The 17,348-nt window shown below is 37.5% G+C and overlaps 1 protein-coding gene across 3 annotated transcripts in view; it reads left to right on the top strand.

The window, feature by feature from the left end:
• Nucleotides 1–17,348, top strand: part of ADAMTSL1 (ADAMTS like 1) — a 190,988-nt gene that overhangs the window by 157,748 nt on the left and 15,892 nt on the right. For all 3 annotated transcript variants that reach the window (XR_015799574.1, XM_014871990.2, XM_014871904.2), the window contains 3 exons: nucleotides 966–1,094; nucleotides 5,381–5,560; nucleotides 7,381–7,515. Coding sequence is in view for 2 of the 3 variants with exons in the window: in XM_014871990.2 (XP_014727476.2) it covers nucleotides 966–1,094; nucleotides 5,381–5,560; nucleotides 7,381–7,515 (444 nt within the window). In the remaining variant the exon portion in view is untranslated. The remainder of the gene's footprint in view (nucleotides 1–965; nucleotides 1,095–5,380; nucleotides 5,561–7,380; nucleotides 7,516–17,348) is intronic.

The following is a 17,348-nucleotide window of genomic DNA, read 5'->3' as shown; positions in this document are numbered from 1 at the left end:
TTTATAAATTCTTGGAAAATTATGTCTTTGAAAATGCAACACTAAGTAAAAAATACCCAAGTCCCATGCTATTTAAAGCAAGTGTGTTATGTTCTGCTACTCCTGCAACATCCTGGCTTGCAGAGCACTTTCTCTGAGGCAGCTTAATTCAGCTCTTGTCAGCTCTGCTGCATTAGTCCTCTCTCTCAAAGCTAAGCTTGGGTACCTCTGACCTGTTTTGTAACCATCCCTTTACAGTAGCCCTACGAAAGGATCTGCAGAAGGCTTCTTGAGCCATTGATGGTGGATAACTTTGTAACTCATCTCACAAAGACACAACAGTAGTGAAACACTCTTGACTTGCTGTTACCAATGTTGAAAGCACACTTTATTGTGCTTCCCATCAGATAACTTGTTTTGTTTTATCTAAAACGAGTAGTAACACTGTATTGCATTGATACAGTTTATATCCCTCATCTTGTGCGGGGCATTATGAGAGAACTTTCTGGTTTGATCTGGTCTTCCTCAACCCAGTGTTTCCCCCGTAGGTGAAGGAAACCATGATCAATGTGTAGAGACAGCTTGCATGTTGCTCTAAACTTTCTCCACTGTGCCTGTAGCCGTCACTCAGGCTCCCGTGTTTGGTCTTTACCAAAGGGTGGTAGCACAGTTGCCGTGCCAGTCAAACATCTTGCTGCAGCTCCAGTTGTGCTGGTGTTTATTGACTCAGCTGGTTCTCCTGTGTGTCCATATGGCTTTAATGCTATTCTTCCTCTGCTTCAAGTGTGCTTTTTCTTTTTTCAAGGCAGCTTTACCCATGGAATTTGGTGACACTGAAATATTATAAAAAGCAGGTGACCTCACATTTCTTTTTCCCTTATCCGCCTGTCTGTTGTGTGTACTTTCATAAGGAGTGTTCCAGCCCATTATCCCATTGTGAGTCCAATGTGCTTGGCATGATAAACTGTGCTGCTTCTTTTATGCAGGAAAGCCACTGATAAAGGCATCAAGAGCTACCGTGATCAACACTGAATCACCTGCTGTCACTGTTGATATTGGAAGCATGCTGAAAACAATCCAGAAAGCAAATGTTAGCATTAACTGCCAGGTAGCAGGTAAAAAAATATTCTCTCTTGTGTGGGTGCCTTTGGCTACAAATTTCTGTGGGACTCTGCTGAACAGGTATCTCGAATTGCAGCTGAGTGAAATTGCAAGGTTTTCCTAGGTCTCCAGCAAACTTCATAGCTTCCATTAATTCTTATCATAGAATTTGTCTCCCTTTTATCCATATCAAACAAGGGAAGTGCAGTGGCTTAAGAAAATTGGGCTAAAAAAAATATCAAGTCAATGAGACAGGCCTAATCATAAGAGATACACCGTATGGCATGGATAAAACAAAACAGATACACATGGCTGCTTGTTGGCAATGTTTGGTGACAAGCATGGACTGATTAATTCCGTTACTGGTGGGGTTTCTGAAAATCACTCCACCTAGTTTTGTCTTTTCCTGCCAAACTTATTTTACATTAAAAGCATGTTAGCGCTCTTTTTTTTCTGTTTTTTCCTTCTTTTTTTTTCATCTTGGAAGTCCAGGAGTTCAGAGGAATTCTATTGAAACAGGATTTTCCCTAAAACTTGTCCAGTTGCAGACTGAATATCCCTCAGTCTTACAGTGGCAGTTTGCCTCTTCTGAATGGTAACCAAAATAGGCTGACCTTATCTGTGTGTGGCAGTCCTGTGGCTCTTGGTGGGAATGATGTTGGTATCATCAACAGGGAAGAGAGGGGGAGGTGGGAAATCTCTGAAGACCTGGGCCATACCATGGATTCATTACTCTTTTATGCGTCCTATGGCACTCTCTTGTAACTAGACTGATGTCCAGTGACTTTCAAAGAAGATGAAAGTGATACTTGTTTTTTTCCTCAGGCCTCACCATGCTCACCTGTGTGACACTGTGTGAAAGAGACTAAATAGTACATTAATACAAAATGTTTTGGAGTTCTCTCTCTGTGTTCTCTTAGCTGCCCTGACAAATAACCCACAGATTCAGACAGTTATTGCCTGTAGCCTTTCTCTTCAGTATAAAAGCACCATGTAAACAACGGGATGGGGCTAAACAAAGTTGCCACAGTACTTATAATATCAGAAAACTACAGGAGGGAAGCACAAAATGGTAAGAGGCAAAGATTCAAAATCTTTCCTGAGAGGAAAATAATCTCTAGCAATTTTGTGAAACTCACCCACTATGACAACATCCAAAATGGAAAATTTTAGCAGTATCCTCTCATGTAGGACAAGGCTTTTTGCTGTCTAATATCTGTATATTGGAATCCTCTGTGACACAGAAGAGATCTTCTTAAATCCTAATTTTTCCCATGGGTGAAAAAAAAAATCTTCTGCTACTGTCTCCAGAGCAAATGTAAACTATGTTGATACCAGAGATTAATGCTCTTGAAATTATCATAAAATCATAAACCACAGGCTGAATTGTTACAAAGGGAATAAGAGAGTGAGTATGTATGAGGGCAGATATGTTTTATGGGCTCTAGAATCCTAACTTCATAAAAATAGTGCTAATAATTCAACAGCAATTATAAAAAAAGCTACCTGGAGAAATTATCCAAGAACAGCAATTTCTATCAGCTGTCCCACCTACATTTGGAAAATGAACCATCTCATAAAACCTGTAGCATACTACGAGAATAAATGCAACTTTCTTCCTAATGTAAGCACAACCTTTTTGTTTTAGCATCAACTTTATGATCATCCAGCCTTTTACATGTTTTTGATCATCCTTAGAACAATCAATTCTGAGGATAAAAGTAACATGCACTATTTCTGCAGTCAGAAAATGTGTTGTATCCTAGTGATTTCTTCAGAGTAGATGAACTTTACATCTGTACAGTTTGCCAAAGTTCCCCAGAAAACATTAACAATGAAATGGCTACTAAATCATAGCAAATTAGCATGCAACAGTTAATACAATAATATCTGGCAATAAAAAATTGATTAGAATCTGAGAACAAAGTTAACACAGTTAGAAAGCAAACTAGCATATCCAGAAGTTATGTGGAGACTTGTCTGGATGAAAACAGTTCTTCACACAGTCTTATAAAGCTATAGTTTTTTTTCCTTCTAATACTTTCTATCTAATCATGTCAGGATGTCCTGAACACGCACAACTAAGGAGAGTTGTTCTAGGTCAGAGTTCAGTGACAGTTAATCTCATTAATATAAGCTGTGTTTCTATCACTGTGCTGTACAGTCATGTGTGCCCTGGATCTGGATAACTCAGCTCATGTAAGGACTCATCTTTACTTACAGTCAGCAAGACAGCAGAACAGATACTTACAGGAGAAATATTAAGGACCAGTTATGATATTTTCCAGAGCTGCAATTTCTGTCAAGGGGCCAGAAATATACATTTGCTGCCGACAGATGTTGATAAATCTGGAGAAATTTTCTTAAAAATAAGAGATAATGGAAGACTATGCAACCAAAGCCTAGCGAGTAATTTCATATTGCTTTTCAACTTCTTAATACAGGCATAAGCACTGTCAAAGTCTGTCTTCTGAATTGAAATCTACAGATATTAGCTAAAAGACTAGGGAAAATAGAATAATTCTGGATGCATCAGAGTTTAATTGTAATTTATGTCAAGATGAAACTCTGTTTCAGTTTTACCTTGAAGACAGTGTTGTGGTTTTGATCAAGATTGAAAACCAACGTTATTTCGCTTGCCATAACTTCACTGCTTTGTCTATAGAGGTGAAGGAGTATATTTTTTAACCATGACTGAAGTCAAATCCAGACTTCTCCAAAACTAATTCTAGGGCATCTCCCACCCTAAAGTCGCTCAGGAGTCTTGCAGACGCCTGACTTCCAGCTGGAGGATTTGCTCCAAGCTTCAGAAAGTCAGCAGCATTTTTGGTCACTACTTTGCATCATTTCACTTTAAAATAGGATGTGAGAGCAATTTGGATCACATCAGTACCAATAGGGGGTTTTCTGTTGATTTCAGCACTCAATTTGTGTAGATACTCATTTGCATACCAGAAGCTTCAAACAATATGGCCCAGACTGTTACTGAAAATACAGTTTGACATGTAAGAAGGAACTAGTTTTAAAAATCTAGTTTGTAGGGCATTCTGCAAAATGTCATGTACAATTAATGACTGTCAAGTCAGAACAGGTTTGGAAGGGTGGCTTAAAATATATTACCTTCCTGTCCTTTATCTCTTTGTATCTTTGTTGTTTCAGTTTGCAGTTCTCTTAAACAGTCCTTTCCTCTGTATTTAACCTACATGCTGAAAGTTTTATTTTCTTGTTCTTGCCTTGATTTATAGCCCACGTTTATTCATCAGCTATACCAGATTGTGAAATATAATTCATTATTTCAAGAATATTTTGGCATTGGAAACTAGTCACCACTGTTAGAAACTTGTATTGCAATGATTCCTTTCTCCCAGAGCCACTGGTTTAGCAAAATTATCTCAATTAGCTTACACAATCCTGCTTGCTAATATCCCAGGTAGGCTTTTTGTGCTGGATACAATGCACATTGATGGAGGGGAACGCTGAAGAAGAATAGACTTGGGTAATTACTCACTACCTAAAGTCTTGCCTGCCCAGCAAACTGAGTTCTGTTTCCAGCTGCCACCTCTCAGACTTTGAGTCTCTGTGATATTTCTGCAAGGGAAACACTCAGCCCTCTGTGCTCTGGCACCCAGCATTATCCAACAAAGCCGATTGAAATGCTCTTGCTACCCCTTGTGGCAGTGATGCGACATGATGTGTCTGCTCATCCCTGTGCAGGCTGCCTCCTGTTCACATCTTGAGGCTGCGTGTGTCACTGAAGGTGGGAGCTCAAAAGAAAATGAAACCTCTGCTCATTGACATATACTGCTCATCTTGCCCAAAGCAAACTGTAGGAACAGCTGTACCTGCAAATCTACTGTTAGTGTGGAAATATTGAAGACTGGAAGGACACACTTGTAGAATACAATCAGAAAAACATTTTTGTAGCACTGATGGACATTTTGTAGGCAGAGTGCATCTTTCTTAGACTCAACGGCAATACATCGACATTAAGGGGATCTCACTTTCAACCCCTGTTTCTTCTGCTGCTAGTGAAGTGTGGAGGAATATGACTTTCTAGACTAGGACTATCTAAGAAAGTGCCTGCAGGAAGCATATTAATTGTGTCAATCTCTGTATTTATTTAGTTGTTCTATTTGAGTCAATGCTCTAAAAGACTGTGGCCATATGAAATCTTCTTTGTCCCTTCCCCTTTTTCTTTAGCCTTCACTCAGTGTTTCTCATCTCTTCTTCCACTATTTGCCTCAGTTTTTTCCTTGTAATTCTTACTTGTGTTAGTTACACTCCACCAATGTTTTTCCAGGTGTTCCTGAAGCAAAAGTCACTTGGTTTAAGAACAAGGTCAAGCTGTCCTCTACTCACCATCTGCATGACGGGTTGCTGTTAATAGCAAATGTTTCCCTATCAGATCAGGGGTTATACTCCTGCAAGGCAGCCAATCTTCATGGGGAAGTAACTGAAAGCTCCCAGCTGCTGGTTCTTGGTAAGTCCAGGGTATTTTGGTATTTTGGACTTGTAACAATAGTAATGTTGCTAGTGGCACATCCAGATGGCAGAACTAATTGGATGTTGTGGTAAAAGGAAGAAAGCCCTCTTCTAAGAAAAGCATCAGTCTCCATTTGTACTCTGGGCAGCATCACCTGAAGCAAGGCAGTGGTAAAAGGAAGGTGTCTAAGGACAGGGATTGCACCTCCTAGTCCCAAGATACTCAGTATAACTCTTTCAGACTTGCTAGCTAAGAAAAGCATTTATTAACTGTATCTTAAAATTACTATCTTATATTAACCATATCTTAAAATTACTATCTTAAAATGATAGTGATGCCACTTTTTCCGGGGAAGTGGTCTGTCTCTTCTGAGCAGTCTTTCCATTAAAAGCTGCGTGATATTGATCCACTTCAGAGCAGTTGCATAAAACCAGTGCACTTCTAAAAAGTACATCCTAAGTTCAGTGAATGGTGAATTTTACTTTCTCCTGTGTTTTTAAACACCAGACAGAAAGCCCATCTGGGTGATTTGAAAGAGAGTGGTACCTGTGAAATATGAGTGGAAGTGGTACCTGGTGGGAACTGGAAGTGTTTCCTCTCTTAGTAACTCATCTATCATTTCTGCATTCCTGGCAGATGAATGATCCAGACAGACTTTTTAAGTACTTTAGTAGTGCATTTGATGGTGAAGTCTCAAATTTTGAAACCTATTCCCCACAACTGGGGCAACACCATTAGAGCATCCACTACTGCTCTCATCTTTCATAACTAGTGAGCTTCCAGAGGATGTGTAATAGTGAGATTTCTCACTTTCACAGACAATACTAAAAAGAAGGTTCACACTTTTCTCCTACTAATCTAGACTGAGTCTAGAATCTCAGACTAAAAAAATAATATGGAAAAAAATCGGCTGAATTTCAACCTTTAAATAAAGACTCACAGATGATCTCTAAATCCTTTTCTGATCATTATAAATGGCTTAGCTTTTAAAGATGGTAAGTTACTGTGAGTTATGCAAGCTGCTTATGTTTGTAATCAAATTACATTTTTAGCTCCTTGATGGAACAGAATAGTTCAGGCATCCTTGACCTATACTCCTGGTGCTGAATGCTATCAGCAGTAGAAAACTTGCATAATGTGCACCATGATCTAATTTAAAGGGGATGAAGCCACTATTAATTTCAATCGACTATCACACCATTTTCATGACAAACAGAATTGAGAATGCTAGGCATTACCTCAATTTTTAAAATAGCATTCTGATTAGTAAACAACTAAATCCTGCAGTTCTCAGCATAGACTGATCCTCTTGAGCTCTGAACTCTTAGTCCTTTGGAGTTCTGCCTAAGTATACCACAGCATCTGGCAGCATTATAACAATATTTAATTAGGGCTTGATTCAGGTTGTAGCAGACACTAACAGTTTTTCACTAATTGTCATGAACTTTTGATTTTATTTCTATGCTTGTATACATTTGCTTTTTCTTCCAAGCTGCTGTCTCTCCTGATACCATGTAACTCTGTCACATATGCATAGGAATGCTGTGGTAGCCTTCAAAAATAACGTCTTTTAGTTTATGGTAATTTTGATCCAGTTGTTATTTTAATAATTTCTCCAGCACCTTACCTAACATGAGGCAGAATTTCAGTAGTTACCCAAAGTTGCTTAATCTGCCCCTCTGAAGTGGCAATGTTGCAGCATAGTGAAAATTGCAGCAATATCTGGGAGGGAGATAAGAGGAGGGGAGGGGTCTATATCTCGAGATGCTTTCTGCTGTGGTGTTGCTCATCACTTCATTCTCCCAATCTGTAACCAGAGCCTCCACGACCCCTTCCTTACCTAGAAGACTTGACAGCAGTGCTTAGCAGTGCTGGGCCCAGCACCCATTCAGTGCTGACTTCTCCTTCAGGAACAAAACTGACTGTCAGCCCTGGGAGCTCTGCTCTCATAGGTAAGTCAAATGCTTTAAGATTTTTGGGTTTTAAAGTCTTTACAGCTTATATTACAGTTATGCATCTGGTTAACCATTACATTAAGGATTTGGTTATCCAGGCATGGGCGCTGAGACAAAAGACATCAAACCAATGGTTCATTGTGAGTCATAATCACTGCCAAATACTTTTTAGACCTCAGAAATTAATTCTTAAAATGAAGGTTCTTTAATTAGTCCAAAGCTGCATGCAGAATAAGGGCTCAATGGTACCACTCTTAATATATATGCAGCAGCCTGTAAGAAGCAGTCCTTGCCCTGGGGGGCTGGCAATCTTATTCAACACAAAGACATGGCAGACTGGTGTGCTACTTGATCTAGAAGAAGAAGCACTGGTGGCTCTGTTTCAATTTTTCTTCTACATTTGGGTAGTTGCCTTGCCATATGCCTGCTACTCATGTTGTATTTCCTTCTCCAGAACTTTTTCATAGTTTTGCCTATGCCTCTCTACATGTTTTGGTCTTCCAAGCTCTCTGTTTATATCTGTTCATTTTATTTCTCTTTCTCATTTCACACAGCCAGTGTTTGCACGAAGCCATATAAGGAAATCATCCCCCATGAATGCTTTTCTTCTATTCATCGTTTTCTGCCTTCCATATATCTTTATCCTCTTTACACAGCAAGTTCTTTTATAATCTGTAAACTGCTTTCAGATCTGTGTATGTGATTTGTTTGCAAAGAGATTCTCATTCTCTTCTAAATTTCAGGGTATATTTATTTTATTATTTCATTTCACGGGCTATTTTGAAACTCTATTAATTGTCAGGCTTAGATAGGCAAACAGCTTCCCTAATGAACACATTACTACATATCATGAAAATTTGTCAAGCCCTACAATTTCAGGTCTATCTTTTCTCCTTTTGGAAATCTGAAGGGATCTGAAGCCTTTATCAAGGGTGCTGCAGATGTGATATCCTGAGTGTTAATACATCTCTGCACCTTCCAAAGCATTTTTTCCTCACATTTAACAATTTTAAGATTTTATTTTCACAATGGAGACCATTCTAATTATGTTTTTAGTTTTGTGTGGTTTACTTTACCATACATCTGCATACATTTGAAATGGCTTTTAGCCTGCAGCTCTGGATTACATTTCTGCTTGCACAAAAACTGCATTGAAATAGTCCTTAGTGGGGAAAATATAGGTATTTATTAACATTGAATAAATCATTTTGAGTATGGTTTTATTGTGTCACTGATTAAAGACTGGGTCATACTCCTGTTTCATCCATTTCCTCTCAGATTTCCAGAAAGAGGTCTTTAGGAGTTTCAGGCGGTTTTTATTGTTTAAAAGCAGTAGTTGAATGTCAAGGGGTATTCTACTCTGCCTGTATACAACCATGTCTAGATCAATTTCATTTGACCATGTTGCTCTGTACCCTGCTGTTTCACCTCACAGGCAAGGAAATTCCATGGATTGTAATTGCAAAATAGCAAAACAGTTTCATTCTTGAGGCAGTTCCTTCAACTTCACTGAAGTTTGAATTTGAGCCTTGTTATTATTCAAACCTAGGAAAATCTTCTGAGATATTTTTTCTAACAAAAAATAAACACAGAATGGGCTATCCAGTCAATTAGATTCTTTTCGTTCTACCATTCTGTCCATTGATTCTTTCCATTCTACCACCCACCCAATCAACTTTAATCCTGCTAAGCCTTTCATAATTTATTATGTTGAGGTGTTGGCTCTACATTCTCTAGATGTCCTGTATAAGAACTTTGGGTATGTAAATTGCTATGTGTAAGATCCCTTGTCTGTGCTACTGTTAGGCACCAGTACCTCCTGAGACTCAAAAGGCATTGAAATAAACATGTATTTGGAAATCTAGGCATATGAGGATTTGTTGGAAAACAGGATATGTGCAAAAGAACAGAGTGAAATGTGAAGGAAATGAGTGATAAGTAAGCTCTGGGAAACATTTTATTTACAGGAGTTAAAGACAACAAAGGTGAAAAATTATGTTAGAAACCTGGATAAAGTCATGCATGGGTTTGCCAGAATTTGAGAAAAATGGGAGTCAAAACTTCTTTAAATGCTGATTTCATGCCTTGGGAAGCTAACAAAAATGCAAACATAAAATATTAACACATCAATGGAAGTCTAAAGCTGCAGATGAGAACTTGTTTGGAAATTAAAAGCTGTACCAAATACTTTAAAATTCATAAACTGAGCTGCAAGGAGGGAAATAGAACTTCCAGACTGGATTTGTGCAATGCTTCCACCATCATTTCAATCATGTGGAATTATTAACTTGCTGTCTGGAATCATCTACTATGGGCTTCTTCTACTCAAGTTTCAGGAAGGTTGCAGAACATTAAGATCAGCGTCATAAGACAGAAATCTGGTTTGGAGGTTTTCCTTCTCATTGCAAGGGTCGTTGAGCAGTCATTTATGTGCCGTCATAACAAAAGTAGGGTAAACTATCTGTTAAAAGACTCTTCCAAACAGAGTCAGCAACATTTTATCTTATATTCTTCTTTTGCTTCTAAAGTTTTGAGATTCCAGCCAGCTTTCTAGGCCCAGCTCATCATCCAGTTGAAGAGCATGGTGTAGATGGTGTCTTACACAGACTGATGCTTACCCTGCTCCTTTACAAATGTTGAAAATATGTACAGAGTACTGCAGTCCTCCCCAGTCTTCACATTCATTGTCAGGTTGTGTAATAACTTGTATGTTATCTGCAGGTGACACACCTGAAGGGCAGGATTATCCCCAAAGCAAAGATGGAACAGCCATGAGCTTGGAAATATTTCTGGGTTTTACAGTAGTGCAAATTGACAATCAGTGATGAGCCACAGACTGTCATGCACATTCTGATGTTCTTGGTTCATGACAGACACACAAAAAAAAGGCTTTACATTACACTGAAGATAAAACACAGTTGATTTCTGAAGTGACACAAATTTACATTTCTCTGGAAAGTTTTCAGATTAGATCTTAATCTTAAGGTTTCTGTCTTTGGGACTTATAAAATTTTAATTACAGTTTTCCTGAATGTTAGTGATGAAAATATTATAGGAAACATCGCTCTTTTCACCACAGAAAAAGTATTTTGTTTGTCCCCTGATAAGAATTTTTGGGTTTTAAAATTATTCATGGCCATTTGACCTCTGTCAATTCTGATTACTTCATGGTGTTATCTTTTGGAATTAAAGGAACATCCTAAACTCATGTATTTTCAGTAGTTTATCTGTGCTGCAAGTAACAACGAATTTTTTTACACTAGTCCTTAGACACATTTCCGTGAGTCTTCAGCTTTGTAAATGTTAATATTGGCACAAACCAGTGTTGTAGGATCCAGTGTTCCTGACTTCTAACACTCCTGCAGAAAAGACTTTCGGCCTATCAAGATTATTTGTTTTCACTTGAGTTCAAGATTGTTATTTCCTGTATTTGAATATAATTCAGTGGGAAACTGAGGTTCTTACAAATCCTTGTGGACATTCACTACAACTTCTCATATGTATTGTATTATTATTGGAGACCAATAATCAGCAGACTTGGCAAAAGACACAAAATATGACTTAAAAATATATCCTTGTTTCAGCACTGAAGAATACTGAACATGTTATAATTGTGTTGCACAGTGAAAAATGAAGCTTTAATGACTGGCATTTATGCATTAGTTATTGAGAATTTTTGCAGGAACATTGGAAGAAGTTTCAGAAATGGGTACTTCTAGGAATATGAACTGTAGTACTCCCTGTAAAATTTCAGACTGAAGTAAAGAGGGCAGAAGGAAAATGTTATTTTAGGGAATCTGATAATACAAATTAATGGGGGAAAGCCTAGGCAATTATTTGAATTCTGGTTCCCATAGCTCCTTACTTGTAAAGGATACTGAAAATTACTGTGAAGTTAGATCACAGAGTATATTTTTCTATGACCAGAAAAGTATAGTCAACTTAAAAAAAAAAATATATATATATATATTCTGCTGCACCATATTTATTGTGTTCTCGTTGATTACTTCCTTATTTACTCACTTCACAAATCAGAACATAATTTTACTGTCAACACTGCAAACATAGTCCTAAAAAGCACGTTTCTTCCTGGTTTTCTACATTATCCCAAATGACCACAGAATTAGAGCAGCTTTGCTGCCAATTTCACTACTGCTTTAGAAGATGACCAGCTGCACAGCAAAGTCTTGTTCTGCAAATATCAATATTTAAAATGCAGCTCTTTTTAAGACAAAGTGATAGCAAAAACTTTTCACTTAAAAATACAAAGGATTTCTCTGTACCAAATTTACTGTATTTCACCCTCATTTTTCTTTTACTGGCAGCAGCATATCCCATCCATTTTCTAGTAGAACTGCTTAGATTTCCAGAAGATCACACAGAAAGAAGAATCAGAAAAGAGTCACCTTTCTTGCAATAGTCAGCCTTTTGAGTATAAATAAATTACTTATTTAAGAGGTCCAACTGCCTTGGAGCCAAAGCCCAAAGTTCAGGGTGGGGTCAGGTTTTTTATTATTTCAGATGGGATCTCTTCAAGCCTGTGACTAGTACTTGCCAATGGGTTTAAGGGTTATCTGGGCGTGACAGTGGACAGAAAAATCAATCTAGAGGTTTTTGCATGTTCTTGGGTGCATTATAGTACCCAAGCTGTGCAAGTGTACAGCTGACTACTTCAGGAGAAGAACTAGATTGGATGGATAGACTAATATCAGGATCAAATTCTTTCAAGGAGAGCCAGAGAAGTTAACACTGCAATTGCTTGCAAAGTACTGTGCCACAGCATCTGGCTCTCCTAGGACTGACACTTGTTCAAAATCAGTGTGAAAAGTAATAAATTTTCCCAACGAAGGCAACTGATCTCATCAGTACAAATTTTTTTCAATGTTTGGTGATATACTCCAGAGCAAGAGTATATCTTCTTGAAAGTATGTTTTCTTGTAATTCCCCTTTGGTCTTCCCATCTCTACCATGAGCCTGTTTTAAATTTTCCTATATTTGGGAATTATTGCTGTATCAAAATTTGAAGCAGAAATGCAAAATATTTTGCAATCTGCACAAAGCCAGCAAAAAGAAAATTCATGAGTAATTACAGCTGAACTGGAGTCTATGCTCCACTTAAGGAAAAAAACAGCTGCAGAAGATGTGCAGTGGGATTCAGATAAAATCATGACTATCTGAGAAGTTATTTTGCACAACGTCATTTTTTTCCTCCTCATTCTCTGCAATAAACTGGCCATTATGTTTGAAAAGAACTTCTAATGTTAAAGAATATTTTTTATCAACTTTATTTGATATTAACATTATGTCTAGTGTGACGAGGATAAAGTGCCAGGTACATTCATAGGATATTCTGTACTTTTAATTGTGTTATCTGTTCCTTTCAATTTTTGTCTCGGTGAAAAGTCTGCCTTGTCACAATATCAATATTTGTGAGAATTCCCAGGTAGGTACATGACCTTTCTGTAAAGACTAGAATTAAAATTTATATCAATACTATGGCATTATCTTTTCATTTAATTTCCTATCAAACACTATCACATTGATTACATCCTAAATATTGTATAAATTTTATAGAATATTGCATCATCTTCCTTCTACATCAAAGTCCAGCAGACTATGTCAGACTACACTGTAGTATTGGATTGAAATGTAAGGCTTTTCTTTTGCATATACACACTGCATACATTTTGGGTTAAAAATTACATGATGATACCTCTGAATGGTTGAACATTTTGAGTACACAGGGTTTGTTTTTCAGGCAATCAGACACTAGTCCAGCCACTGCCAAGCTCTGAACACAGGGTCAAAGGAGTGATGTCCTCTAGGCAATCTGCTGCTTTGACTTTTTTCCTGCCTGCTGTTGTGTGCCATGAATGATCTAATCTGAACTACAGTAGTGATTGAAAATGCTTTCATATAAAACAATATCACTGGCCTCTGAGGCAACATCTGCTGAATTTTGTGTTTGTTTTAAGAGTTGCAGCCCTTGAACTTTTGTCTCTAAGCTTTGCCTGAATCACTGACTTAGATTTTTTCTAATGAAAGTAATGCAGAGCTCCACTGAGACAAACCTTGGTGGGTAAATAGGAGTATCAGACTTGCTGCAGGTGTCCTGATATGGAGACCTCTCATTCAGCTCCCTTCACATAAAAGATCTTTTAGACTCTTGCAAAACTTGAGAGTCATTCTAGAGTAAGTGTTAAGGGAGTTTGAAACACTATGGGATTTCTGACATGTTGACTAAAGGACTTCTCGATTTCAAGTTTTGAAGCAACCTCTCCTTCTATGATAGTCCTCAAATCTTCAGAAGGACAGAAATTACAGCCTCTCTGGAGCCTTTGCCGAACATGTCTGCCCTCCACCTGAGATGCTGTTCCAACATGTAGCAAGTTTATATCGGGTTATGAAATATAGAACTTCTACAGCAGCACAGACACTTGAAATTTGGTAACTGCATTATGTGCCAGCTCTTGCTCTCTCTTTTGTTGAACTCCTTGTGCTGTACTGTTATTCAGTGCTTGTTCCATGAGTCTCATCTGACTGTCATTTTTCTCCCATAAATGGACAGTTAACCTGGAGCTGTGGCAGTAGTAGGGTAGAAGTTCACAGTTTAAGTCCTTTTCCATTTTTGTCATGAACTTAATAAACCTATCAGAGTTAGCTTAGGTGGTCATTTGAGTAAACCATATTGATTACTGTAGGCTTTTATTTTTGACTTGCTGTTGCTGATTGTATTCAGAACAGTCCTTATTAATACATGATTCTCAGTGTGTAGGATTTCTGTTGTCACACTGTTTTAGGAAACAGCATTAACTACCAGAGCCTGAAAATTCCCTTGCTTTTTAATGGGCCCACCATGTGTCTGTGTACTTGGGAACATTTTTTACAACCACTGTGGGGCTGGGAATGAGCCTGACTCAATTTGTGTTGAATACCGTGTGTATTTGCAATGCTATGTAAGTGATATCTAATAACAACAACATGTGTGGCATTGGGTAACCAGTTTAGGTGTTTTGAGAACTGTTAAAAACCATGTCATATGTTTAGCACAGTATGTTTCAACCACACCTTTGCAGCAATAAGTAGTTATTTAAAATGCCTTCCTTTTTTTTTTTTAAGTGCTACTGTTATCAACTGAATTGGCTTATTTCAATAATTCCTAAATCTATGGTTTTCCTTGTCTAATATAAATGCAAATGTTATTTGCATTGCCTTAAGGAATTACAAGTAAAAGTTGTATTTATACAAACATTAATTCTTCCTTTTGGTTTTTTTTTTGTTGTTTTGTTTTGTTTTGTTTTGTTTTGTTTCGTTTTAAGATTCCATTGCTTTTTATAAATTTTATTTCATTCAGTGTGTGAAAGCAATGAGAATTTGTATCTATTCAGATTGATTTGTGGCTTCTCCACAGTTTGTTCTAAGCATTTTGTCCCTCACTTCATCCTTAATATGGTTCCTATTTTGAAAACATACTTTATTTCCTTGAATGTAGAGTTTAGAGTGGAAATATTGCAATGCTTCAAGTCTTGTAGGAGCATTACATTTTTTGCTTTAACACCACGTATTGTGGTCCACAACTCATTTCTCTTAGAGTTCAGCAAAATAACGCAGAAATACAAAGTCAAAGAAACTACCTGATCTTGACCTGAACTCTTCACTTACATTCCATCTTTAATAAATATTAGAAACATTTTCTGGGGCTAATCATGTCAACGGTAAATTAGAGAGTTATTTGTTAGACAAATATGAAGATGTGAAAATAATCTGTATTTTAAGAATATTTTAAAGGCAGTGCTGTAATTTTTTTTGTTTACATTTTCAAATGTATTTAGTACTTGTAAAATTCAATTGACATTTTTACTGTTGTTTTCCATACAGCATGAGGCTGCCAAAAAGAAAAGGAATCCTAAAACAAACAGCCTTTGCACTTGTTTTTATCAGGCCTGAAAGTGCAAAAGTGATGCATGCTTTGTATTTTGTTCTTCTAGTATTAGGATGTTAGTCCAGAGCCATTCTGCAGATACAGTCATTCAGAAACTGCTGCAAAGGTGTAATGGGGAGCTGAATTTGGCCTGGAGTGTACGTTTATTCTTTCCTCTCGAGAAACTGTTAGAGTTGTAGTGTAACATTGTTCTTCCCTTTCCAAATACCCCCTAGTTATCCTTGAAACATTAACATTTTCCCTACTAGAAGATGTCATTTTTATTAGATTTTTTGTTTCTATCTCCAGCTTTTGCACATCAGTGGCTCATCCTGGCTTTAAATTAATTCAGAATCCCACTAACCTCTGGAAGGGAAGATGAAGGCAATATTTTCTTTCTCTACTTAAGAAGGACTGAAGGAGAAAGGCCCTCTCATGCCAGAACTTTGACTGCTCAAAACAATCCCAAAAATGTGTTCCCTGATCATCTTCTCAAGGGTTCCAATACCCAAAAGCTCTGCAATAGTTGTGCTGTCTGGAAACAAAGCCAGTTTTTCTTTCTTAGTTATTATAGGGATGGGTTTTGAGCTTCGAAAGGATAAAAGAGTCAATGTCCACAGGGGTTGGGGAAATAGAGATTAAGTATTAGTAATCTGCATTAAATAGTATTGAAGTTATTCCTGAAAGATGAGAAAGAGATATTTATCAAACATGCGATTTTATTGTAATTCTCACTAACTGTGCATAAAATATCCCACAGCCTATGATCCATACACGTGAGAAATGTATAGGAATGTATATTGTGAAATGTGATGGATAGGTATTACTGGTAAAGTTTTACTGTTAAGTAATAATTACTCACTGGTAGTTCATATCTAGAGAGTAGCTTTGAGGAGTTTTCCCCATATTATTGATTACTGGCTGTTCCTTTATCTAATATTTTATACATACATTTTGGAAGAAGAAATATTACATTAAACTAGTAAAACAGTCAGTACTAGGAAGACGATATTGTTTTTCCTGACAATATTTTTTAAAGAAAACCAGCATGAACCAGGACCATCTGCATGCTGAATTTAGGTTCAGCTCCTCTGTGTGTAGCATCAAGCTGACCTTCCTGCTTTCTGCATTTACACTCTGCAGCCTGCTTGCAAATGCAAACAATAAAATTGGGCTCACAGCATGCCTTTTTTAGTTGTCGTGGCTATATGCTGACCTGTGGAAATCACTACACTTATCTCAAAAGACAAGTAAACTACAAAAAAATTGGAGTAATCTAGGCAAAAGCCATAGAGCCAGCTTTAAAATTTGTCCATGTCCTCTATATTTCTTTGTCTTCTATTGTTGTTAACTTAGGCAGTCTTTAAACTGTGAGGTTAAAACCTTTCCTGTCACTCATTTACTTCAGAATGAGTATCTTGGACACTGCAGGAGTTATTTTTCACCATATGAGTGGAGAAAAATATGAAACAGCAGGAATAAATAGAGAGCTTACAAAATTAGGGGAAAGGACTGAGCAGCAGAGAATTTTGTGTTTTTGTTGTCAGGAAGGGAGTGCTGGGTAGAGATAAATACCAAGGATAAAACTGCATTGGATCTTCCCAAAGATATTAAATCAAATACCAGACTCTTCACCCTTATAAGTGAAAAAAGGGAAGAGGTGAAACCACTGGGGGCAGTTTGCACTCTGTCATTCTTCTTCCCTACTCATCCCCTTTTTCCTTATTTTTAAGCATTTATCTGCATTTACGAGTTCATTTCCCGTGCAACTTTGTCATTGTGGCTGTAGAGCCTGCTGTGTGTGTGTCAATCTTTTGCCACAGAGCCCTTGCTCTCTGAAATACCAGTTTCACAAAGTCAATGAGTCCCAAAGAGCAGTTGTATACAGCCTACACCCTTCCCCACTGTG

This window comes from Sturnus vulgaris, chromosome Z, assembly GCF_052056855.1.
Source record: "Sturnus vulgaris isolate bStuVul1 chromosome Z, bStuVul1.hap1, whole genome shotgun sequence".
Taxonomy (NCBI): Eukaryota; Metazoa; Chordata; class Aves; order Passeriformes; family Sturnidae; genus Sturnus; species Sturnus vulgaris.
The sequence above is the reverse complement of the archived record's forward strand: the minus strand, read 5'-3'. Positions and strand labels throughout refer to the sequence as shown.